The 26,013-nt window shown below is 42.4% G+C and overlaps 1 protein-coding gene across 5 annotated transcripts in view; it reads right to left on the bottom strand.

Annotated features, from left to right (window-relative positions):
* SGIP1 (SH3GL interacting endocytic adaptor 1) overlaps positions 1-26,013 on the bottom strand; it is a 1,273,000-nt gene that overhangs the window by 1,056,664 nt on the left and 190,323 nt on the right. For all 5 annotated transcript variants that reach the window (XM_086953766.1, XM_086953786.1, XM_086953772.1 and 2 more), the window contains exon 2: positions 903-966. In XM_086953766.1, coding sequence (XP_086809892.1) covers positions 903-966 — 64 coding nt within the window. The remainder of the gene's footprint in view (positions 1-902; positions 967-26,013) is intronic.

Genomic DNA, 26,013 nt, shown 5'->3' with positions numbered 1-26,013 from the left:
ATATTTACACACACACGTGTGTGTGTGTGTGTGGGTGTGTGTGTGTGTGTGTGTGTGTGTGTGTGTATATATATATATATTTACACATATACATACAGACACCACTAGTGGTGTTCTCCTTTTAACCTGGTCTATCCTCTGTAAAGCACTACAACATTAATCAGGAAGAAGTCCTCGCTATAAAACAAATGTATAAATAATTCTGCTTAAGTCCTCTGAATTATTGACAAAGGCATTACTTACTCTTCAGTAAGTTATGCCCTCATCCATGGAAGCATTTAAACATGAAAAAGCACTTCAGTAAAAGTAGAGCCAAGTGGCACACTTACTACATTTTTCTTCAAAATGTACTAATGTGGGCCAAGAGGCCATTCATCAGGAAAGCTCACACATGCGAGTATTAATTGCAGAGGTGATTGGAGAACTGTAAAATACACCATTTGGACTGGAATATCCTCTGCAAATACCACTGGGAGGAATATCATCACTGCGTAATCATGACTGAAGTAAGTTTGGCACTACATTACTGTTCAAACCGTTAGATCTTCTAAAATAGTTTATAATGTATTCCATTGCAAAGACTACATATTGAATGATGTAAATGCACTTTACAATAGCATCTACACCTCATAACTACTTCTGCATAATTTCAAACTAAAATATCAAAGTAAGGTCCCAAAAACTACATAAAACTAATTTGAATCTCTGGTTTCCATTTTTTCTCCATCCTCCTTGTAGTGGAAGGGAAAATTGTTCATATCCAGTTTGTTCAAAGTTTCTACATTAAATACGCCATTTAAAATGTGGTCAATCTAGCAAGGAGAATACAAACATTTTTACATAAGTACAGAAACATTTATGTTGCAATACGGTTATATCTATGTTCTTGTTGAAATACATACTGTGAATCGGTGTCCCTTTCTTTCTTTCGCATTCCAAATGCTTTTCGTGTACGTTTTTTCAATCCTGTGGAAAGGATAACAATGATCTACTGTTTTATGTCAACTATCAATCTGGAAACATTTGACAGGGTAAATAACACATTAATTGAAAAAAATATATCTATAGAATTCCTTAATTTGAAAAAAGGTTAAGTGCCAGTTTACCCAAGTGTGTAAATGCCAATGGTACGTGTGAGATGCAAAGAAGCAAACATTAAACATTAAAACTGTCAACTAAATCTGGTGAAATATATATCGACATCCAGAAAACCAAATCCCATAACCACATTAGACAAACTATGTAAGGCTACCATCTTTCAAAACAAGAGGGAATGGTGCCTTGACCAGAGAATATAGATAATGGTGCCTTCAATGTACCCATGCAGCAATCTGGGAGGAAGTCAATCCATCTGAAACAATTTAAGCATTGCGATGAGTAATCTTAGAATTAATTTGAACAGTATCCTTTTGTTCCACAACCAAAAGAAAACATTGAGTTTTAGGTCCCAGTGGGCAAATAAGTAGAAGTCGTCGAGTCTGGTTTACAGTCCGATACCTAGAGCAGTTAAAGGGTGATTAGAGGGGAGGCCATCTTGAAAGAGCTTTCTTAATAAAAGTTTAATTTTTGGAATACGATTAATAATCTTGAGGTCATCCTCCCAGCAGGAACATTAAAATATATGCTTAACCTACATATGTGTCAGTAAAAAAAGACGGTAGATGTTTATTGGAAAAGCAAAACTCTTGAGCACCCTTACCTACTAAATGGAGAGCTTACATGATTTTGGAAATTGCAAACATTATTATGCGTATGGACATTTGGGAAAGCCGGAATAACTGCATGGTTACTGGCAAGAATTCATTTGGGTGGGCCCCACATCCAGGCAGTAAGTTGCATGAACTTTTAAAAGACTGCTATCAGATACTGTTGAACCTGTTGGACATCTCCGAAGCGGATACAATGCATACCAGGCAAACAGTCAACCAGGAAAATAGCCAAAGAAGCTATGATACTAGCTTCAGAGCTGAAGCTAACCATATTCTTTCATGTATCACATAGCTTGAGTTAGCTGCTCGAGCCGCAATAACACTTCACTTGCCATACATAACCAGAGGAGTTGTTCAGCGTCATGGAGCATTACTCAGAGAACAAGATGGTAAGACGCACTAACATGCCTCTCTATAAATGTTGCTCATTAAGGTTTGCGGTGAATATATACACTACATTGTGCCATTAAGCATTAGTCTGATATCATCACTAGGCAATAAGCATCCAATTAAGCTATCAATAGAGATAGGTCCTTCAACACACTGCATTCTTTTACATATATATTCAATGAACATAGGGATTTTATATATTACTGCATGTTTTGCAAACAGGTGCTTGTCTCGCAGCAGTGTAAAGTCACCCCTGGGTACTTGCACTACTGAAATTACTAGGAGTTATTAGACTAACCAAATGCTTTAATTTCTTTATGCAGTGCATGTGCATGTATATAAACAGTCAAGCCAATACAGATCTGAAGAACCATGTTGCAGTTATTTTAAAATGTAAAAGCATTACTAAACATTGTTACAGATTGAAATATTTTAAATGCTTCCCTCTCTTGCGGAAAAACCGGTGATCGAACTAGAGCTACTTCAGATTCGAACTACTTTTCAAGTCATATAAACATATCATTTTGACACGTGGCTATGCAATTTCTTGGCAATTTATAAGGAAAAGGTTTTCCTCCATTTCGATCCCTGTAGTCTCTTGGCCGTAGGACTAATTCCACAAAGTTCAATGTATACAAAGTGCAAACACATTTTAGATTATGTTACTGAGGAATTGCAAGAAGCCCACATTTTCAAGACAGCCTCGAAACACAGGTGTCAACCAGCTTCTAAGTCTTCCAGAACAATAGGAGAGTAGGTTAAAAAAATTACGCTAAAATTCCATTTGCTATGGACAATTCTTTTAGGGCTCTAAGGAATGCAAAGGAATTCACAGATGCTGCTATCTTTTGAAAGTTTAGACTGTCTCAAGCTCATTTTATCCAAGTGTTGTACAGTAATATCCGATAAAACTCAGGACCTGCAGTGTGTCTACTGGTGTCTGTCTCTACTTTCATCATCGGACCACCTAACTAGGTTAGAACACAATTTGTTTTTAAACGTTGTAACTTATACTGCAATAGGTATCTTAAATATGGAACTTCTTGCACTCCTCAATCAGAACACAACCTACCACCCAACCCTTCAAGAAGCCTTAAAGTGCTAACGTTTCCTATAGTCACATAAACATAGCAATCATGAATAAAAACCTGCGAGTGAAAGTACTTTTCTATTATTCAGTTAGAATTTAGTTATATAACTTACATCACCCTAGTATAAACTTCAATGCTTTGATTGAGCAGTTTAATATTAAGACTTTAATGAATTTATAGAGGAATGGACAAGCATTTTAATTTATATTTAGAACTGGGCCGTCATTTCAAGTCTAGTTCTCACTGCACAAACCTGCTTGTAAATAAATAAAATTATGCCTTGTCTCTTACCTGATCTCGATAGGAAGAGATCAACGTTAATAATGTTTAGACACTTTTCTTTAAAACACATTTTAAAACAGGTTAAAATTGCATGTATTGATAGGTAAAGCATGTGAGAGGTGGTGGCCACCTAAGAAACAAATAGTATAAACCTTATATGATCACGTTTCAACAATAAAAGACTCCACCACAGTAGTATTTATAGACGTAATGAGAGTTTCACAAATGAGGTGGAAAAGCTATAATGCTCTGTTTGCTATCGAGATGCAACAAATTATAGAAGGTATAAAGAGAACATTAAATCATCATGCAATCTACACACTATATCATCAATTAATACTTCATAAAGCCACCCTTTTCAACAATCCTTGAGCGAATTGCACAGTTGTCATAATATTATACTTTAAAGTAAAATAAGAAAATGAGTATATAACTATTGTATATTAATAGGTTTATTATACATCAACAAAAAAGTCTGACACATGCAGTTTTTGAATTAAACACATTTAGTGTCTTTACATATGATGTATAATCTGATCCTTTTTAGTACTATTGACTTTACACCAAGGTACCACATTCTTTATTTGACTAGTGGACAGTTAAAAAAAATACAATATCTTAATCTTGCCATCACTTAAAGGTTTTTGTGCAATTTATGTCAAACTATTATCTTACTTTCTCCCTATTAAGGGAATCCCTAATTTTCAGGTGCATTTCACATCTATGCCACAATATCCATCAATGATGGGGACTTTATTAGCAATGACTGCCTAGTATACCCTATGTATTTGTTTTCATATATTTAAACCACCGTACTGTGTTATCTTTTGGCATTTCTCTCTCCTCATATGATTAGTTTGATGAATTTTACTTCGATATTTCATTAACGTTACTCTAGCATCATTCACTTTTCAGTCAATCAAAGCCATTCAAATGCACTGAACCCATTACAGGTAAAATGCTTGTAGTGATCGACCTCGAGTCCGTTATCTTTACCATTTGTTCTAAATATAAAGTGAAATTTTAGAAAGAAAATCCCATAATTGACAAAGTTGGTTATACCATACCAAGGAAATCCAGTCATGCTTATTATTTAGATCGAGGAAGAAGCGTGCTGTAGCACCTGCAAAAGTATATTTTTGTTAAGACGTACCTCTTTACATACGACAGTGTAAATAACAATTACCTTGCAATATGAAAATCTTATACTAGAGGTTTTTTTTAAAAACTGCCTCAGAACATTATGAAAGTAAATCAGTTCATTGCAAAGGTACAGTGGAATGTCATGCAGTATGAGTAAAACAATCCTCATGAAAAAAATCGAGTTCTTAAGGACCAATGTTTAATGCCGGGCAATAACATTTTGACCCATGCATATTATAAACTCCTTAATGATAGGGTAGAGGGTGGTGCATATTACAGGCTGCACCAAAGTCAACCATTGTAAGAAGAAAGGATTATAAATGTACACGATGAGCGCTCAACAGGTCTTCTCAGCATATTTCAATCGATCTCAGACAATAAAACATCCAATCGAAGACAATGCTACTACAAACTGCATCTTAGAAGGCAATATTCAATTTCTCCAACAAAACACTGCGACACAGTATATTCAGACTGCAGAAATAGATTCGGTTTAAATGTGCTTCTCTATAACCAACAATGTTGCTATCATCCTCGCATGCCACGGAGATAGAATGATTGACGTTTCGATATGAGTAAATCATCTGCCTTTTAGGGTTAATTCTATGTGCTAGAGTAATCAGGCACGTTTTGGAGACTCATTTCCAGATCATCCATTTTAGCATTTGTTACCAAGGAGCAGCACATTGGCGAGTCAATATAAAAAACATTCCACAGAATTACTTACCTAATCCTTTGATTCACACATTATTCTGTTTCTCATCGCATGGCCAGACCATGGTGAAAAAAGACTTGTTGATTACAGAATGGTAGGCTGATGTTTTATGAAGATAGGAAGGCCTTGTGGGGTAGTGACTCATATAAAGCAGCACAAACCCAATTAAAAGTGGGGGAAGCAAGGATTGTGAACCGCCTTTATTGAATCAGGAGGTCTGCCTACTCTTCTTTAGGTCCTCCTGAAGTAGATTTTTCCTGCCAGGGTCCACCATGCAAGGTATGGAAGACCTACGCAGGGAAAAAAAACTCCCTATGCAGAAGGGTCATTGCTTTTGTTACTACACACAGATTTGCAAGTTTGTTCTGAAATTGCAAAACAAATTCTGAGTGGGTTGTAACAAAACAGCACCATGCTGGACATTCAGTTTTAGCTAAAGTGCTTCTGTCACACAAGAGGCTTGTAACAAAACAACCCCCAAAACACTAGCAAGGATCTTTCAAAATGGGAGTTGGTATTGCGCTGGGATGGTAGAGGCGAGGGTCTCTGCTGACAAGAGACAAGTGGACTGCCTACAAGGGTAGAAACGGACCTCAAAGCCTTCCTCCTATAGAGAATGAAGCTGGTAGTTATTCTAGGTATTATCATCTAAGCCCACAGCTCCTGCTTCTGGATCTTTTCCTGATCAGACAGCGATCTGGCAGGTGAATGTGTTGAATTATTTCATCTCTCAAAGGTTAATCCAATAATGACGATCCAGAGTTTTGGGATTCACTGGCCCTGACCCTAGAATGCGTACCCCAAGGTGAACTACTAATTGTGGGAGGTGACATCAATCTGCCACTAGACCCAATCACCGACCGTCACTCGAATTGCTCTTACCACCCTACACGATCGCATACTAATTTACACCGCCTATGCTCCAGATTCAATCTACACGACTTGTGGAGACTCCAACACCCTGACGGCCGAGATTACACCTTCTACTCACCTCCCCACAATTCCTACTCGAGGATAGATTATATCCTCATTAATAGCCCCTTAACTCACCTCATCGAAGAAACCAGTATTGCCCCTAAATTGATTTCCGACCACTCAAGCATACAGACCAAACTAGTGGGCTCCAGTTCCATTCTCCCCCCTAAAAGATGGAGATTCAATGATGAACTATTTTCTGAGCTGGAAAACAAACAAAAGATCGAGGCTGCCATCCTAGACTACCTCAAACTTAATGATACCCCTGACTCGGACATAGCGAATGTATGGGAGGCACTCAAAGCCACTCTGAGAGGAGTAATAGGCATTCGAGCTCAAGCTAACAAAAAATTAAACAAAGATTTGTCCACTCTGGAAGGCAACATCAAAAATCTAGAAACCGCGCATATGGCAGATCTCCAAAACTCTATGATTTTAAACGACCTCACAAAACTCAAATATGAATACAACGCGATACTCAGTAAAAGGGCGGGGGTCTGGGTCAATAAGTTTAAAGCTCTAAGAACTTGTGAGGGCAACAAAGCAGGAAAGATTTTAGCGTCATATCTAAAACATGAAAAAAGACAATTTAACATCGCCTCAGTTATAGATAGCAGCAATGTCATCCAAACAAAGCAGAAACAAATTCTCAATTCATTTAAATCATTTTATCAAGACCTGTACAAAAATAATCTAGACTTCAACTCGGAAGAGTGTAACAGATACCTATCCTCACTGGGTCTACCTAAACTCAACGATGCCAAGTACACACTGAACTCTCCGATTACCCTACAGGAAGTCTCAGCGTCCATTAAAACACTCAAATGTAAGAAAGCTCCGGGCCCCGACGGGTTCTCAGCCAGCTTTTATAAAGAACTCATGAACCTCCTGAGCCCGAATCTCCTAAAACTTTTCCAATCCTTTAGAGTAACAAAAGGTATTACCAAATCGATGAGTGAAGCTACCATCATAGTCATCCCTAAAGAAGGTAAAGACCCTCTGCTAACCAAAAATTACAGGCCAATCTCCCTAATTAACTTGGATTGCAAAATTTACACAAAGATCCTCGCCACACGTTTAAACTTACAACTCCCAAAGCTAATTAGTACATCACAAGTAGGCTTCATGAAACAGCGCATGTCTAACGATAATACGAGGATCCTCTGTCACGTCATTGAGAAAGCCAGGATACTCGCAGCCCCAGCCGTAGCCATTACTCTCGACGCAGAGAAGGCGTTCAACAGAGTCTCCTGGTATTTCCTCAAGTGCTGTATGTCCGCCTTTAACCTGGGAGAAGCATTCACTGATTTGGTTATGGCCCTGTACCATTCACCTTCCGCACGCATTGCTATAAATGGATAATTGTTGGACCCCTTTCCCTTAGAAGAAGGGACAAGACAGGGCTGCCCCCTCTCTCCTTCACTCTTCCTCTTGGCAATGGAACCCCTAATTGCTCATATAAAAAAAATGAAGGCATCAAAGGTGTAAAGTTCGGAGATAAATGCGTCAAACTAGCCGCCTATGCGGACGATATCCTGGTTGTAACAGAATCACCAGACTCCTCCATCCCGGCATTAATGACCACCATTGATACTTACTCCTCCCATTCAGGGTACAAACTTAACCGGGATAAGTCTGAGGTCAAGCCACTCAATATTTTAACACCCAAAGAGGTCCTGGGAAACTCAGGGCTATGTTGGCAACCAGAGTTTGTGAAATACCTAGGTATCGAGTTTGGTGACTCCCTTATGGAGACCCTCCACAGAAATGAAAAGATAACTTTAAATAAAATCAAGACCCAACTAGAGGGGTGGTCCCCCCGATTCATTACTTGGTGGGGCAGAGTGGAGACCATCAAGATGATGATTTCACCTCTAGTTAATTACCTCATATCTATGCTCCCCCTAACACTCACACCTGACTCAGGGGAGGGGAATTCATATCGCCCGACGCCCGAGACATCTAGATTCCTTGCAAGGGCATGAAGTTTTAATGTCTGGTTTGTCCTAAGGACAAGGAGATCATGCACCACAGTAATTCGAGACACCTGACTGAAATAAAGTGCCTTATAGAAGAGCCAATCACATTACACAAGGACGCATTCATATTTTATTGCTGTAGGCACGAGGAGATTAAAAGATTTGTTCGAACTAACAGGATATTAAACAGACACTGAAAATCGAACCTGGTTCCTCAGCTCCAAAACCGGACGCTCTGGATGTTGGGCCACATCGTCTCCAGTGAATATGAGCATGGTTAAATTCGAATTGGCAGGTTGCATACAGAAATTGCACAGCGCTGTCAGCTAACAGATTTATGTATTTCTCCACGAGGCTTTCTTGTAGTTTCCGGGAACCTCTTCTCGCCCCTTTCATTCCTTAGAGCAAGAGGGAAACATGATGCAGCATCTGCAGTCCGAGAACAGCCACAGCATGGGCGGGTAAGAGGCTCGCAGACCCTGCTCTCACCTGGGCTCTTTGTTCATACTTCTGATGTGCTGCCCTTTGGCCTCTCAGATACAGCCCCCAGGTCGCGCCCCACTCACTCGCATTTGAGGCCTGCAGTGAAATAATTCATGGGCCACTGCCTCAGCACATTGCTTTCCCTCTGCACTTATCTGGTGTCTGTGCTCCCCATTGGCCTCCCCTGCAGCCCCTGCTCCGATCCCCTGGGCCTCTCATGTTTAAACCAGGGTCTACATTAAAGCTCCTTACTTTCCCTACGGGCTCTCATGTAGCCTCCTGTCCCGCTGGCCGTTACTTCCATTTTCATGAGCCTCTCACGTCTTACCCGGTGCCTTATCTGGTCTTGCCTCTTGCCAGTGCCTTCTACCTAGAAAACTAGGTGTCCTCGACTTATCCCTTCGTCATCCGGGAATGAAAAGCCGAAAGAAGAAATTAAAAGGTGCAAAACCTAGTTTGCCTTTGCAGGCAGGTTGCAAATAATTTATTTACCACAAACTAAAATCCCTGCGCCCTAAATTCAATTAAATAATGTTACCAAAATCTTGTACCTAAAATTGTCAGGGACTTTACATGCTTTTCTGTGCAGCAAGCATGACTTTAGGGAAGCACTGGGACGCTAGACTAAGGGTGATCTCTTCCATAGCCAGGACAAAAGTTATCCATTTACAATGTCTGCTACGGGATAGGTGACCTCAGGCCCTCACAGGGACTAGAGCTCTAGTCTCACTAAAGACATGCATGCCCCCAGGCTTCCCGTTGACATATATTTTTTCTAATTTATGGTAAGCATGTCTCTGAAATCTCTTTTTGACCTCGCTGCACCTGCAAACACTACCAAAGTTCTGGTCAAACTACTTGCTGCTGTGCTGTTTAGAAATATATAGTTGTTTTAGGTAGCACTTAGTGCAAAGGGTTAACCATAATCCAAGCACAACCAATCCTGGAAGATGTGGACAGAAGAACCATGAAAATGTAACACTTGCCCAGGATCACACATGTGGTTAAGTGGTTGAGATTAAAAGTTAGAGGCTCCGCATCCTCGTATGGCAGCCGATAATTAAGCCACATTTCAATAAGAGCCTGGTGCATTGTTTGCTTACATAAGGTAGAAATGTACTTCAAATGGACTGGGGGTGGGGGTAAATAGTTAAAGCAACATTTATAGCCGAACAGTGTGTTTATGCACTGCACAGGAAAGCGCTTCTTAAAAATAGGCAAGTAAACTGGTTTGAGAAGGTAATGTGTGTCCAAAGAAATCTGCCTCTAGTGCCCCAGATTTTCTTTCTCAGCCACATCTTGCAACGGAGCTGAACATGAAATGCCACCAAAAATCCCAGGCAGTAAGGAATGACGTGTTTTTTCTACTGGAAGGTAATCACATGCAAAATAAGTGAATACACTAGATGGAAAAGTTCCAGTTGCTTTAAGCAGAAACAGCTAACTTTGCAAACCTCAGTAAAGGCAGTAGGAGCAATTGAATGTGTTCCTATTCTGTGTCAGCCAGCATAAATGACAAAAGTACGAACCATAGAACCTCCTCTACTTGCTACGTAACACCCTAAACATCTCGTGCTATATCTTCAACCCTTTCTTTCTCCTGTTTGCAGTTTCAAAACTCTGTCAGCTTTTAAATTCCCTGCCCAACTCATCTCCCTTCTCTAGTTGTGTCTAAAGTCTATGCCATTTGTCCAGTTTCCCATTGGGACCCAGTCTAACCTCCACGCTGTATTTCTTACCCTATCAAAGTCCCCTTTCTTTTCTTGCTTTTTTATCTAAATCTTTATACATCTCTAGCCAACTTAAGCTCCCTTCCTTTGCTCTCAAATTACCAGGGTGAAACCAACATCCCTCCATTTCCCTGCCCTTCTGCCCTCCTTTCTCTTTCTGCCCTCTACCATCCATCTAGTTAATTGTGTTTCTCATCTCCCTTTTCTGTTAACCCCCAAATCATCTCTCTTCTTTAAAAATCAGCATAACCCTAGCTTTGTTGCATTTCCTCCCCTGAAGCCAAAAGTGGTTCCTTCTTTTACATCTCTCTCATCTTTAGCTGTGAACTAATGAGCCATCAGTGGTTCCCAATGTAACTGTCTTCCTCTGTAACTCCTCCTGCCTGGCCACCCGTTGCATCACTACCCCCCTGTGTAACTCCTCCCTCAAGACATCACTGCTTCCCTCTGTTGTTCACCCTGCACACCCCCAATAGATCACTGACTCTCCAGGTAACCTCTTGGTCATCACAGACTCCAATTGTAACACCTTTTCCATCTCAAGAGCCCAAGTAATGTTGATGTGAATGTAAGTGTTGTCACCTCTGTCATACAAGTGCTTCCTTTAAAACTTCTTGTGTACAGAGCAAGGGTGCAACACTTACCTCTGTGGTCTTTATTGACTTGTTCTCGGACTGCTGTCCTGGGGGAGACACCTACAGATTTGTGAAGTATTAATAAATACTGGGAACATTATACATTTTTGGAGGCTGAATTCTGGTGCAGCCACCTCCAAATTAACCTAATGACCACCAAGATGACTGTCCCGTTTACTGAAAGTTAAATTTCATCTTATTTTTCCATTCCTCTTTCTCCTTTTGCAAATGTCCTTAAATCTCCACTGTTCCCATCTCTCTGACTTCTTATGTTGTCTTTTTAACAGCCAACTATGTCGCTCTTTCTTTGAGTTGCCATTGATTTTCAACTGTATTCTATAACCTATCATTCCTTTCTGTCTATCTGCAGACTTGTGAGATGGCTTTCTAGGACAAAATGATGGTTGAACATATCTGGATAGCACAAAGTAAAAACTATTCATAAGTTGTTGTTTCGGGTGAAAATCCTCTGTGTCTGCACCCAAGCCCTTTCAAAATCTCCCCCACAATTTGCTAGAGTACTTTCAAGCCTCCATTTGAAAAGATGGGGAACATTTTGAAAACAAACAAGATGATTATACTGGCTTTTGTCATCAGGCCCCAGAGTTCTTTTGGCTAGGCCCCAGAGTTCTTTTGGCTAGATTTGCCCTGCCAGTCACCTTATTCACTTTTCTTCCTCGGTGTCTGGTTATACCACATTGTGTTTTTTATTTAACCCCTTCCGTGCGGGGCGTATTATCCGCCTGTGCTGACTCCGCCTTGCGCGGGCGGAGTCATGACGGAACGGTTCCGTCATCAGCACAGCTCACCCGTAGCTGATGACGGAACCGTTCTGTCATCAGCACGGAAGGGGTTAAAAATGCAAGTCTTTGGGGTCTCAGATCTTGAAAGCGAACCTGTCTAGATTAACAACACGTCTGAGGCCCAATAACACTGCATACATGATCTTTACTAGTAGATTAAGTCAGAATACACTTTATTGATGTACAAATGTAATTAGCATTCCACTGAAGTGGGAAGTTCAAGATTTGGAATCAAAAATTAAGCAACCTTCCACTCTCTGCCCCCACAGAGAGTGATCTGCATATTGTGGACCCAAAGGAGCAACATTCTTGTGAAATATCTTTAGACAACAATATGTTTGTCAACAATACTCCGTCATACAATCATTATTTGGGGACAGACTGTCCTGACTGGAAAATTACTGTTTCAGCAAGTGCTAACCACTTCTGTTCCTGGCCTACTGAAAGCAGCTCTGAGTTGCCATGAAGCCTAACAGCACAGCTTTTTTAGTGGTTACATTTCTGTCCTAAGCGCTGCAGAAGCATACCACCATCCAAAGGGAACTTTAAGGTTTCAATTACTGCGGTCAATCACTGTCACCGTATACACGTACCAGCTTACTTTCACAGGCACACATTTCTGCAGCTTGTACCTCGGGTGCTGAAACTAACAATATACATAAGAGAAGCAATGATACTTCCTTGGTCTCAATATCATCCACTACATAAGTTGTTTTAGATAGGCAATACAGAACATGAACTTTCCTTGTGCCAGTTCTATTTAACTAGCAGATGCAGGGCAGTTGGCACCTGGGCTCTACTTAAGACCTCTTGGATTTCCAGTATGCAATCTCTTTCAAGACTGCCTGATACTCTAATAATACTCTCTTGGGCTTGTTTAAGATATTACTGACCAGCCAACCAGTATTTCAATCGACTCTCATGCACACCTTAGTAATACTTCTAGAACTATCTGTATTCCGTTTGGGAATGTTGAGATTTCTACAGCACAGGTCTAAATGTACCTCCACCCCCAAATTGGCTGCAAGATATGTCATAACAATGTCACAGTGTCCAATTTGTACAAGTGAAAATCTCACATATTTTGATAGATGATTCTTTGAACTATGTGGGCTGAAATCTTAAGAACCATCCCCTAAAAAAGGAAGTTGTCTTCTGCTCTTCTCATGAGAGCTAGGAAAGTCATGGTTCACTGTGTAGGGCAATCATATATCGACATTGTTACAGATCATATTTATATGCACCTCTGACTCCTGCCTGGGTATGGTTCTAGCTGATTTGTGACAGTCTTTTATATTCATTGTAAATATCTTGTACCAAAAAGTACATCATGTAAATATGTAATATTGATTTACCAGTATAGCGTACACCGGGTAAAGTGTAATTTCTGATTCCTTTATTCTTCCTCTTTGTTGACATTGTTCTCCCAAGAGGCAGCTTCAATGCTTCAAGCACTAGGGTTTCTAAAATGCACCCTCTAAGACCAAACATACGCTGTTGGCGGTCAGTTTAATTGATTTAGGGAATAGGTAAGACAAGTAGATTTCTTTGCAGGACAAGTAGTTTTCTGCACAGTTTTGTCCACTGGACAAGTAAATTTTTTAAACAATTCCACACCCCTGCTGACTTTTAATCACAAATTAGACATGGCTATCTCTAACTTCCTATGGAAAGGGAAAAGAGCAAGAATCGGCATAAAAAAGCTTCGCTTAGACAAAACCGCAGGTGGGGTCAATCTGCCAGACTTTAAAAGGTATGAAGCCGCATTCCTAGCCAAACATGGAGCCCACTGGCTCGCACCTTCACCTGACTATACTCCAGTGTGGCTAGAAATTGAGGAGGAAATTCTAAACGGTATCACCACTAGCGCGGCTCTCTCATCTAACCTAAACAAGCTAACCCACTCTAAATCAATATTTCATAACACCAAATCTGCTCTCCTGCAGTTTGATAGAATCCTAGAAAACAGCATTCGGGGCTCACGATGGGAATCCCTATGGGACAACCGTAACATTATGTACAAGGGTAAACCCATGCACAACGAGACATGGATCAAAAAAGGCATACTGTTCCCATACCAACTGTTTGCGGGGGCATACCCTATTCCTTTCAGTGAATTGCAAATCAAATACGATCTTGAACCAATCGAATTTTATAACTTCCTAAATGTAAAAACGGCATTGTCCAAAACCAACCTTTCCCCGACACCACCCTCGCTCCCAACATACCTTGCAAGATTAAACAGACTAGGACACCAGGTTTCCTTTCTCTATAGACTCAGCCGTCCCCAACAGTCTGGCCTTACTGCCCCAATCATACAATTCTGGAATAACCTTTCATCCAGGCCAATCACAGAATTGGATTGGACCAACACATGGGTATCTTGCACGAGACAAAATCAGCCCTACACTGTCTCAGACAAAATACTGGCTACTACATAAGGCCTTCTGGACCCCAGCACGATTATTTGCACACAACATCACCCCAGACGCCTTTTGCTGGAATTGCAAACGTGGGGAGGGTGACTTGTCACACATTATCCTAGAATGCGACTGCGTAACACAATTTTGGGAGAAGATATTCGATTTGATCTCAAAACTATTCCACATTTCACCAGTAAAAGAGCTTCCTTACCTAGTCTTCGGGTTCACCCAGGACCCATCCCTTGATGCAGACGATAAGGCATTACTTGACCTCCTCCTCTCTGCGGCGGTTAAGACAGTCCTTAGCAACTGGAAAGATACCAGCAAGGCCAACTACGCAGGGTGGCTGAATTGGATAATCAGCTTACGTGGCGCAGACAATATTGCACTCCTTCCGACACCGTGGCGCCCTCCCACGAGAAAACTATGGTCGACTCTTGATAACTACTTCACATCACATAAGCCGCCCTGAATGGTTCACACACCGTCCACGACCCACCAACATATGTTCGCCGACTCCCTTCATTTTACTATTAACGATCATAGAACATTCTCCGTACTGAATGAGTAAAATGCTGTTGAAATACAATGTCTGTTACAAAATTGTGATTGAGTATAAGAGATGTGCTCTGCTGTTCTAGGCAAGATACCAGCCATGTACTTTTGTATTGACATTTACTATGATGTATAGTAACGTACAATAACTTTGAAGCGTGAAATTATGACTCATACTGTACTACTGGACTTACTTTTTATATGTCTATGCTGAAACAACCAATAAAAACTTTTGAAATAAAAAAAAAAGGTTAATCTGGAGTTACGTGATATTTCTTTGCAAATACAAGGATATGCATTTCTAGAGATATTGTCTCCCTAAAAGTCACTTTTTGGAGTCGTTTCCATTTAATTACTATTTGTAAAAAAATGTGAGAACCGGATGCCTCAGGGCGAAAGGGTGCAGCAAGATGGCGGTGTGTAATTAAATATAAGGAGACGGGTTAACCAGGTGTCAGTAGTGTTAAAACTGGATTCTAAGGCACCTTGGCTACAATATTCCCATGTTTATGGGTCGATATATAAATAATAACACATTTTTTTTCTTTAAATTACATTCCTGTGTGAGCCGTTTCCGATTCAGGTAGATTTAGTGAGGCTTTGGAGACATGGTGACTCGGTCTCAGATCTAGGAATATCCTATTTCGAGATCGGTCTTCACATTGAAGCGGTCACTTGAGAGATTATATTTGGGTAATCTCCAAATAAACTATTTTCTTACCAATTTTTCTCTATTGTTGGGGGAGGATATTCCATTGCAGAATTTTAAAATCAGTGGATTTTTTCAGCATATCTAGGTTAATCACATTACAAATCAATGTTTTAAACAAATGATTGTCATTTACATTTTTTTAATATGTATATATATATATATATATATATATATATATATATATATATATATATATATATATATATATATATATATATATGCTGCGGCAGTTAAAGAAACATCAAACTCTTTTTTCCTGAAGCTTTTAGCTTGGAAAGGCGCGGGCTTGACTACCAAGGATGAATACCTGTACGTGAAGAATGACTATCCTACCATCCCCAATATTTACTTTATTCCCAAAGTACACAAGGACTCTCTGCACCCTCCCGGAAGGCCCATCATTTCCGGGAGAAATAGCTTGTTGGAACACACTTCAAATTATATTGATTTCTTTTTGCAGGACTGTGTAACTGGGTTGGCTTCCTATCTCAGAGATACCAGTGATTTTCTGGATAAAATCAAGGACTTTCTTTGGGATCCGGGGTTCCTTTTGCTTATCTTAGACGTCTCGTCTCTTTACACTTGTATTGACCATAAGGATGGTATAAGAGCTTTGGACTACTTCCTCACCAAAAATAGACCCGCTTGCCCGGAGCATAACATCATGCTGTTGGATATGGTGACGTTTTGCTTACATCATAATCTGTTCACCTTTAACCAAACTTTTTACCAACAGGTGAGGGGGGTAGCTATGGGGGCCAGCTTCTCCCCCAGTTATGCCTGCATCTTCATGGGCTGGTGGGAGGAGTTGGTCCTAAAAGGGACCCTTGGTGAATGGTTTCAAAAACATGTTAGAATGTACTATAGGTATATTGATGACCTTATCTTGGTCTGGGATGGTACCAGGGAAGAGGCCCTGGAGTGGGTTAACCTCCTAAATGTCAACAACATCAACTTGAATTTTACCTGTACCATAAGTCACACGAACATTCATTTCCTAGACATAGAACTGTACATCACTAACAACACAGTAGAAACCAAGCTCTACAGAAAGGAAACTGCTGGCAATTCCATCTTACATTACACCAGCTTCCATCCAAAACACCTTATTCGACGCATCCCCTACGGGGAAATGCTGAGAATAAAAAGGATCTGCAGTAATCCCTCAGACTTGATTGTGGCCCAAAAAGAATGCAAAGAGCGATTCCTCGCTAGAGGATATCCCATGCATATCATCCAAACTGCCATTAATAAAACCATGGAACTAGACAGAAACCTCCTACTTGTTCCAAGATCCACCAGAAATCCCTCTACTCCCAAAACCATCGAACCAGTAGAATCCAACACTGTCAGACTTATCGTGCCATACAGTATTCAAAAAGACGTGATAAGCAAAATCATTAATCAGAACTGGTCACTCATACGCTCTGACCCAATAATAGGCCACAAAATGCCAGCCAAACCCAGTATCACATACAAGAGAGCTACCTCTCTCCACAACAGTCTGGTTTCCAGTTGTCCAGAAGTCGTTCCATCCAAGGACTGGCTGAAAACTTCACGGGGGTTTACTAAATGTCATACATGTAAAGCCTGTACTTACAGTATCAACAAAACCAGTTACCGTACAGCCTTCAGCAACAAGGAAATTAAAATTTCCAAATCCCTCCATTGCAAAACAGAGTACGCCATCTACATCTTGGAATTTACTTGTCCCTTGCGGTACGTGGGAAGTACCAAATTACCAGCTAGTGTAAGGGTACTACAACACATCAGGGCCATTACCAACTCTGACCCCACCTACCCAGTGGCGAGACATTTTCGTGAGGTCCACAATAACAACTTGAAGGACCTCAAATACTATGTCATCGACACAATTCCCAAAACTAAACAGGGAGGTGATAGGGAACGCAAAATGCGTATGTTGGAGACCAGATACATTCTGAACTTCAACAGTAAAAGCCCTGGAGGTTTGAACAATACTGAAGACTTACACACTTGTCTATGACCAAATTATTTCCATCTTAATAATCCCCCACAAATGAATGAATCCTTTCTGTTTCTCCCGGCACATTTTGATAACCTGCCCCCTGCGTCCTTTTCCTTCCTGTTCTCTTTTCAACTTATATGTTATCAATCTGTTGCCTCCAATCGAATTATTGTGCCAGATGACATGTCAATATTTCATCCTACCAACGTGTAGAAATTGACCACTAGCCTGATGCAGCTGTCTTATGCTTCTCACCTAATCCTGCATACTCAGGATCACTTTTTAATTTAATTTGGGATTCACTTTACCTTAATTTTAGGCACCAAACAACACTTTATTCACCTTTCTCATGAATGATCCAACTGTGTTCATAAATTTTGTGTTTAGCGACACACAGAAGGGTATTTGTTAAAATGGCATTTATGCTAGCATTATAGAATGACCGGTAACTCCTAATTTGCATTGTGTAAATATATGAAATATATAAATGTATGTATATATATATTTTTTTGTTTTACCATATATTTTTACATCAAAAGTATTTTTGTATAGAAATATGACATTTCCTCCTATTCCAGGATGATTGTACTTCATTTAGGTCTTGAAGAATGTATTCATGATATAGGTATTTATACTGACATCTATGCATTTATGCTATATACATTCTCCAATTATCTTCTTGGTTGTTTAATTGTAAACCTTTATGCTTAGGACATTACTGGCATTTATTAATTAATTTTTCCCTTCAACCAGTTGGAAAGTAGCATTACTCAGTTTTGTTTTACTATTTACAAAGCGTAGTCTTTCTTTTAAAAGCACAATTCGTTGCATTTTCACCCTTTCTTTATGTCATTCACTCTTAAGATCACGTGTTTGGAGTGCTAGCTGTTTAAAAGGTCCAGTAAAAAGTTCAAACGTTGTCATGTGATCAAGCCACTCCGGTGTTGAAATGCGTTATGGCGGACTCTTGAAAAATAAACGCTACTCGTTTTGCACTTATTCTGGGCTCGTGTCTGCTTCCTCGGTGCTTGCTGGAAACCCCTTGTTGCACCCGATCCTTTCAAGCAGCCTCTGGGATATATATATATATATATATATATATAGATATATATATATAGATATATATATATATATATATATATATATATATATTATATACACACATATATATTAATCAGCTTGCATAAGAACAATTGTTACTTACCTCTCCAGTATTGGTGTCTTTCGTAGATTCAGATGCTTGAATATTCCCCGTCGTCGAAGTGGGAGTCCCAGGGTAAATAAAATAGCAATAAAATACTAATAACATATGTATGTAAAAACATAACACATAAAATATACACTCGAAAATGTAGTAAATACCCAGACATAGTTCCTACATAGGAATACATGGTAGAGAGAAAAAACACGTGTAACATATTCCTGTCATTATGTTAGTCCAAACTACAGCCAATCAGGCGCCAGCACCCCTCCAGAATCTTCTCCTCAGAGCTCAGTCCCTCAGATTTTCGTAGCCAAAGAGTGACAAAAGAGTCTATGAGGAGAAGCGAGCCTCTGAGGGGAGGTGGGTGGTTTGCATGTGAATCTATGAAAGACACCAATACTGGAGAACCACCTGTTTACAGGTAAGTAACAATTGTTCTTCTCCAGTATTAAGGGTGTCTTTCATAGATTCGCATGCTTGAATAGAATAGTGAGCAGTAGTAGCCGATCAAGGCTCGAATAGCCATGCAACAGCATGGCAGAAAATCAATGAGACAATAATATAGTCATGCAAGTAATAATAGTAATCATATAAAACCATAATGGAGGAGGGAAGACAGAGGCTCACCTTAGTTAAAAAGATTACGAAGCAAAGCCTGTCCCACTGCTGTATCTGCCTCATTGATGGCATCCAGGCAGTAGTGTTTCGTGAATGTGTGCCTGCTGGACCACGTGGCTGCTCTGCAGATCTGACGAAGCGGCACACCGGCAAACAGGCAGTAGAGGATGACATCCCCCTGGTGGAATGAGCCCTCACTGAAGACTTAAGAGGCTTGCCGGCTTTCTGATAGCAGAAGGCAATGGCTAAAGAGATCCAACGAGCAATCGTTGGCTTTGTAACAGGACGTCCTTTGAGCATGCGTCCATAGGCAATGAACAGTTGATCGGACCTGCGAAAGGGGGCCGTCCTGTTGATGTAAAATGTAAGGCATCTTTTAATGTCCAAAGAATGTAATCATTGCTCTACCGGAGATTGAGGATCGGCAAAGACTTTTTTCAAGAAAACAGGTTAATTAATATGGAAATCCGTGTGCACCTTAGGCAAAAAGGTTGGATTGGTGCGAAGCACTACACAGTCAGATTTGAATTGGAGAAAAGGAGGTTTAATGGTGAAGGCGTGAATATCACTCACGCGATGTGATGAGGTCAAAGCAAGGAGAAGGGCTACCTTCCAGGTCAGAAACTTAAAGTCCGCCTTGTGGATAGGTTTGAATGGCGCCTTCATTAGTTGAGCCAGGACGACATTGAGGTGCCAGGTAGGAGGAGGATGCCGAATAGGTGGGAACTTTCGGTACAGCCCTTTGAAAAATTGCCGAATGACCCTGGAAGAGCAGAGAGAGGAGGAGCCATCCTGACGGAAACGAGATATTGCCACCAAGAAAACTCTTAAAGTAGAATGGGAAAGCCCTGATTGAGCCAGTTGCAAAAAGAACGGGAGTAGCTGATCCGGAGTGGAATGAATAGGATGGATATTAGCAGTTGCGCACCAATGACAGAACCTCTTCCACTTGAGTTTGTAGGTCTTAACTGTAGACGGAGCTCTGGCCTGAGCGAGAATGTCTCTGCAGTCTGGCGAAATATTCAAATGGGCAAATTCAAGGTGCTCAGGTTCCAGGCCGATAATTGCAGAGAGGAGGGGTTCGGATGGCAAATCTGACCCTTGTCCATCGTGAGGAGATCTGCTTGAGGATGAAGGAGGATGGGCTTGCACCGGGATAGAAGCAGCAGCTCCGAGAACCACGCCTGTCGGGGCCATCTGGGGCGATCAGGAGAATGTGGCAAGGCGGTCTCCGCATCTTCCACAGCATGCGAGGCACCAGCGGAATCGGAGGAACAGCGTAGGCGAATAGATTGCACCAGTTCATCAAAAGGGCATTCCCGCACAACCCGTGGTGGGGATGCCAACTTGCGTAAGATGAGCATTTCCGGTTCTCCGGGGTTGCGAAGAGATCCAAAGACGGACGACCCTACCGTCGAAAGACTAGGTCGAGAGTTGGTTGATGTAACTCCCACTCGTGGGTCGACGACGTGGATCTGCTTAGGGAATGCGCTAGGATGTTGGAGATGCCTGGTAGATGAACTGTATTCAGGGTAACCTGGTGACCGAGTGCCCAATCCCAGATCGACTGAGCCAGCCCAGACAAGAGTGGAGATTTGGTCCCGCCCTGCTTGTTGACATAGTGCATACTGATGGTATTGTCCATCTGAATGAGCACTGACTCCCCCTGGATCATAGGATAGAACGACTTGAGTGTCAAAAAAAGGGCCATCAACTCCAGCCTGTTGATGTGCCAAGAACGTTGAAGCAGAGTCCACTTGCCTTTGATAGACAGGCCTTGAAGGTGCGCACCCCATCCTTCTAAGGAGGCGTCCGTTGTCAGAGTGAGTTCTGGAGTGGTGGAGAGGAAAGAAGTCCCTGCTGCAAGGTTGTATGGCTGCGCCCACCACTTGAGAACCGCCCTCATGCAAGCGGTTACACAGACTAGGTCGTTGAAGGAACCGGTGACCTGACGCCACTGTCCGTCCAATTCCTCTTGAATGGGGAGAGTCTGTAGCCTGCAATTTGGGATCAGCGCAATGCATGATGATGCCATCCCCAGAAATAACTTTAAGATCCGGACTGAAACGGACTGTTTTGCACGAATCAGAGACACGAAGCGGAGGATCTTGTGTTGACGCTCTTGTGACACGAATGCTTTGGCATGTGTTGTGTCCAAAGTGGCTTCTAGAAAATGTCTGCAGGGAGCTGGGTCTACCTGGGACTTGTCAGCATTGATTGAAAGGCAGTGGGAGCGAAACACGTCCTGACAAAGTGTCCCAAAGTAGCTGGTTGCGAGACTGATTTGAGGAGGCAGTCGTCCAGGTATGGAAATATTTGGACACCCCGAAGACGCAGGTAAGCCATCACTGGAGCCAATACTTTCGTGAAGACACGAGGGGCGGAGCGTAGGCCGAAAGGCAGCACTCTGAACTGGAAGTCTCTCCGTCCCACCCAGAAGCGCAAGTACTTCCGATGCTGTGGAAGAATTGGGAGATGGAAGTAAGCCTCCTGGAGGGCAATGGTGGTCATGAAGTCGTCCATGGAGAGAAGACGCAAGATCTCTACGAGTGTAAGCATGCAGAAGGATTGGCATTTGAGATACCTGTTCAGTGCTCGCAAATCCAGGAAAAGGCCGCCAGTCTCCGGTCTTCTTGAGTATAAGGAAAAAGGAGAATAGAATCCCTTCCCCCTTTGAGACTTGGAAACACTTCGACTGCACCTTTTTGGATCATAAGACAAACTTGATGGAAAAGCTTCTTGAGGTGGGGTGGAGGCGGGCCAGATGGTGGAGTGGGAGGAGGAATCTTGACGAACTCTAGAGCATGGCCCTTTTCTACAATGTCCAGAACCCAACCGTCCGAGGTGATAGAGGACCATTGAGAAGAGAACAGGGAAATTCGATCTCCAACTTTTGGGGGAAAGGCAAGTCATTGTCGTTTGGGAGTGGATCCTCTATAGAAGACTTCCCTCTGTAGGTTTTTGAGACTGCTGAAGGGAGGACTGCTGTTGGTTGGAAGAGTAACGTTGATTACCCTGGTGGTAGGAGCGTCTTTCCTCCGCAAAAAAAGGAAGAGGTGCCGCATCTGCGTGCACCATGAAAAGGCTGCTTACGAAACTGTAAAGTCCCTAAAGAGCGAGCAGTGTCAGTGTCCTTCTTGATTGATTGTAGTGCCTTATCGACATGTGCCCCAAAAAGCGACTCGCCGTCATACGGCATATCCAGGATCTTTGCCTGTACCTCCTGGCGAAAAGAGGTGGAACTTAACCAACCTTGCCCCTTGCAAAACCGCTGCCCCAGCAAGCTGATGAAAGCCAGTACAAGCAATGTCAACTACGCAGTCAATAATTTCCTCCGACGTTCTCTCCTTCTTGAAGAATTTAAGGCTTCCAACTTAGAGGTTGGGGACGAGGGCCACAAGGGCAGACATGTCTGACCACATCTGGCGGTCGTAGCACCCTAAAATGGCTAAAGCATTAGCCGCTCTCACCGCAGTAGAGGCCATCGTTGAAAACTTGCGTCCAATAGCGTCAAGGCGGAGGAGGAGCTGTTATGGGAGAAGTTGGGTTCCGGGAACGGCGCTGTGCAGCCTGGTTGACCACCGAATCCGGCTTTGGCTGTGCAACCAGGCACGCAGGAGATCCAAAGGGCACCTTATATTTCTTCTCAAGGGGGGGGGGCAATTGCGCCGGTATGGAATTTGACGTTTGCATTAATTTCACCCCCTCATTCCAAATGAAATCTATGATGGGAACCATATTAATTTATAAAATCGTAGAGGAAACAGTCCTCCTCTCTCTGGACTCTTGGCAGCTTAGAGCGTTGAGCCGCTCTATCCATCAGTTGATGGAAACTGGCAATGTCCACCGGAGGAGAATCCCCTGGCGTCACCGGAAGGGGGGATGGCGTCCGAATCTGGTAGTCTTCTCACTCAGCCATGTGAGTGGCATCATAATCTTGGACTTCACCATCTTCACGTTCTGGAAGGACGTCATCAGTCATCGGCCTACACTGTAGTATGTATTTGAACTGACGTCTGAACCGGAGGAGAAGGCGTTGGTGGCTGTGGTAGTGGAACAGCAGCAGGAGCCGCAACAGCCGCTGGAGCATGAGGCACTGGTGAACCCTGTTGAGATGGCGGGAAACGCCGGTTGTAGTACTCCAACATATGCTGGAGACCTCTTTTATTACAAAGTTTAATGGGGTTGGGTGTGTCGGGCGCAGCACTGGAATGGCTGTCCTCCTTCCTGGATGAGCGTTTCTTCCAGGTGTTCGAGGATGAGGCAGTTTCCATCAAACATCCACTTAGCTGCGGGGTGCCTCAGGGCCGCTCCCTGAGCCCCACGCTTTTTAACATTTATATGCAACCTCTAGCAGGGATAGTCCAACCCTTTGGTGTGCGTATTGTCACCTACACGGACGATACCCAACTGGTGGTCTCTCTTGACCACACGGAAGGGTCGTCCAACACCTTAGGTCCCTGTCTGGAGGCTGTTGCTAGGTGGATGCAAATTTCCTGCCTCAAACTCAATGGAGAGAAGACGGAGGTTATACTGTTGGGCAATTCTCCATTGACCTCTTTGGTTCCCATCTGGCCCTCCTGCCTTGGCGTCCCTCCCCCACCTAAACCCCAGATAAAGAGCTTCGGCATTTGGCTCGATAAGTCGCTTGATTTCTCGGCTCAAGCAACTAAAACAGCGGCTACATGTGTGGGGCTTATGAAGATGCTTCGTAAAGTGCTCCCTCTGCTCCCTCTCCAGGCGAGGAGAATCATGGTCCAGGCCCTGGTCCTCTCTCGCCTGGATTATGGAAACGCGTTGTACCTAGGAGCTCCGGTAGCGGTGACCCACTGGCTCCAGGTTACACAAAACTGTGCCGCTCGCCTACTGTACAACATCCCCCGCTGGCAGTCAGCCAAGCAGGCCCTAGAGGACCTTCACTGGCTTCCAGTCGCCGCCAGAGCTCAGTTCAAGGCCATGTGCATTGTGCACAAATCCTTCCATCGAACGGGCCCTGCCATCCTATTTCCCTTAGTTTTACCCTACGTTCCTTCCAGAGCCCTTCGCTCCGGTTCACTGCATCTAGCGACCACAATAAAAATCAACAAAGCTAGGTGGGGTGGCCGCTCCTTTTCCCAACTGCTGCTAGGCTCTGGAACTCCCTTCCCCTCGCCCTTAGAGGGAACCCATACAGGATGGCTTTCAGGAAAGTGCTGAAAACATCCCTCCCCCTTAGAGGGAACCCAAACAGGATGGCTTTCAGGAAAGCGCTGAAAACATATTTGATTGCCTGAGTTGGCTACTGTTGTTGTTTCCGACATTTGCCATATAGACACTGTGGTGGTTGTACGTCTAGTATGTGTGGTGAACTTTGCACCTATTTAACCGTCTTTATTATTTGTGTTATTAGTTTTAATTTTGAGTTTTGTACACGCTCACTACATTAGTTGACTAGGTTAAGATGGCCGCCGCTCTCGCGGGCCGCGATGATGTCATCACTCTAGTTTACTTAACCACGCTATGGGTGGAGATCACTTGGCGTCCCGAGTATTCACCGGGGATCGAGCACGGACTCTGTAGAGCCGGCGCATTGCTGTTGTTCCAGTAAGTAATATGCACCCGCTCCGTTTCTGGGGCCTGTTCCGTTTTTCGGACTGTAACACGTCTGTTTGTGCAGGCGATTGCTTTAATGCTTTACTCTGTACTTTTTTAGACCCCGTGGCGACAGTCCTAACTGTAAGTTGGTCTCTTTGGCTATTGGGTGTATTGGTGTAAGGTTACGCAGCCTTAGGCATGATTTAGGAACGTCCCCCTGTAATTTATGTTTATGTTATGTTTTGGTTTAAAGGCAGAACGACCCGTGTGGCGTTTTAGTTATCGTGAGTATTGCCCAGTTATTCTTTCGCTGATATTCTCTGGAGCATGCGATATAGATACACCACCTTACGAGTTTTACCCCGCATGTTCACCTTTGGTTGCATGTGGTGAGAGTTACATATTGGCATGGTAACTTTAACTAACACGGGTTTTGGATCATTAGTTTTGGTATCACTTTGTTGGTTTTTTGTGTTGAGCTGGATATTGGTCTCCGTGTGCCTCAGGGTTTATTATTGTTGTTATTATGTTTGTATTAGACATTGCTGTGCAACGTCTCTGTCCTGAAGATGGTCCGACGGATCGACTTGACCAGCATGGACCGAAACGTCGAAGCTTAACACCTGACATGCAATACACTGTATAATTCACTGTAAAATTTGATTTGTGAATTTTTATGTGTAAATATTTACTTTGATGTGGTCCGTAGATCGTAGCCACATGTTATGCTGAAGGTGTATGTAGACTATCAATCAGTTTACATGTTATGGTAGTCTGTCTGTTGCCAGTTCTGCAATTTCTTTCATGTATTTAAAAAAAACGAAAATTGAGAATCAAAAATAAATTAAGTATATTTTTGATATAAGCCCTTTGGTTACCCTAGTGATTTGTGTGATCACGCACGTGACATATATAAATGCAAAGTGGTTGTTTTGAATGATTCCTACCTGGACATTTAGCTTATATATCTGATATTACCCAGTCCCGGTGGGATTATTGGGTGGC

The sequence above is a fragment of the Lissotriton vulgaris genome, chromosome 1_1, assembly GCF_964263255.1.
Source record: "Lissotriton vulgaris chromosome 1_1, aLisVul1.2, whole genome shotgun sequence".
In the NCBI taxonomy this organism is placed as follows: Eukaryota; Metazoa; Chordata; class Amphibia; order Caudata; family Salamandridae; genus Lissotriton; species Lissotriton vulgaris.
Note: the sequence above shows the minus strand (reverse complement) of the source record. Positions and strands in the feature narration are given on the sequence as shown.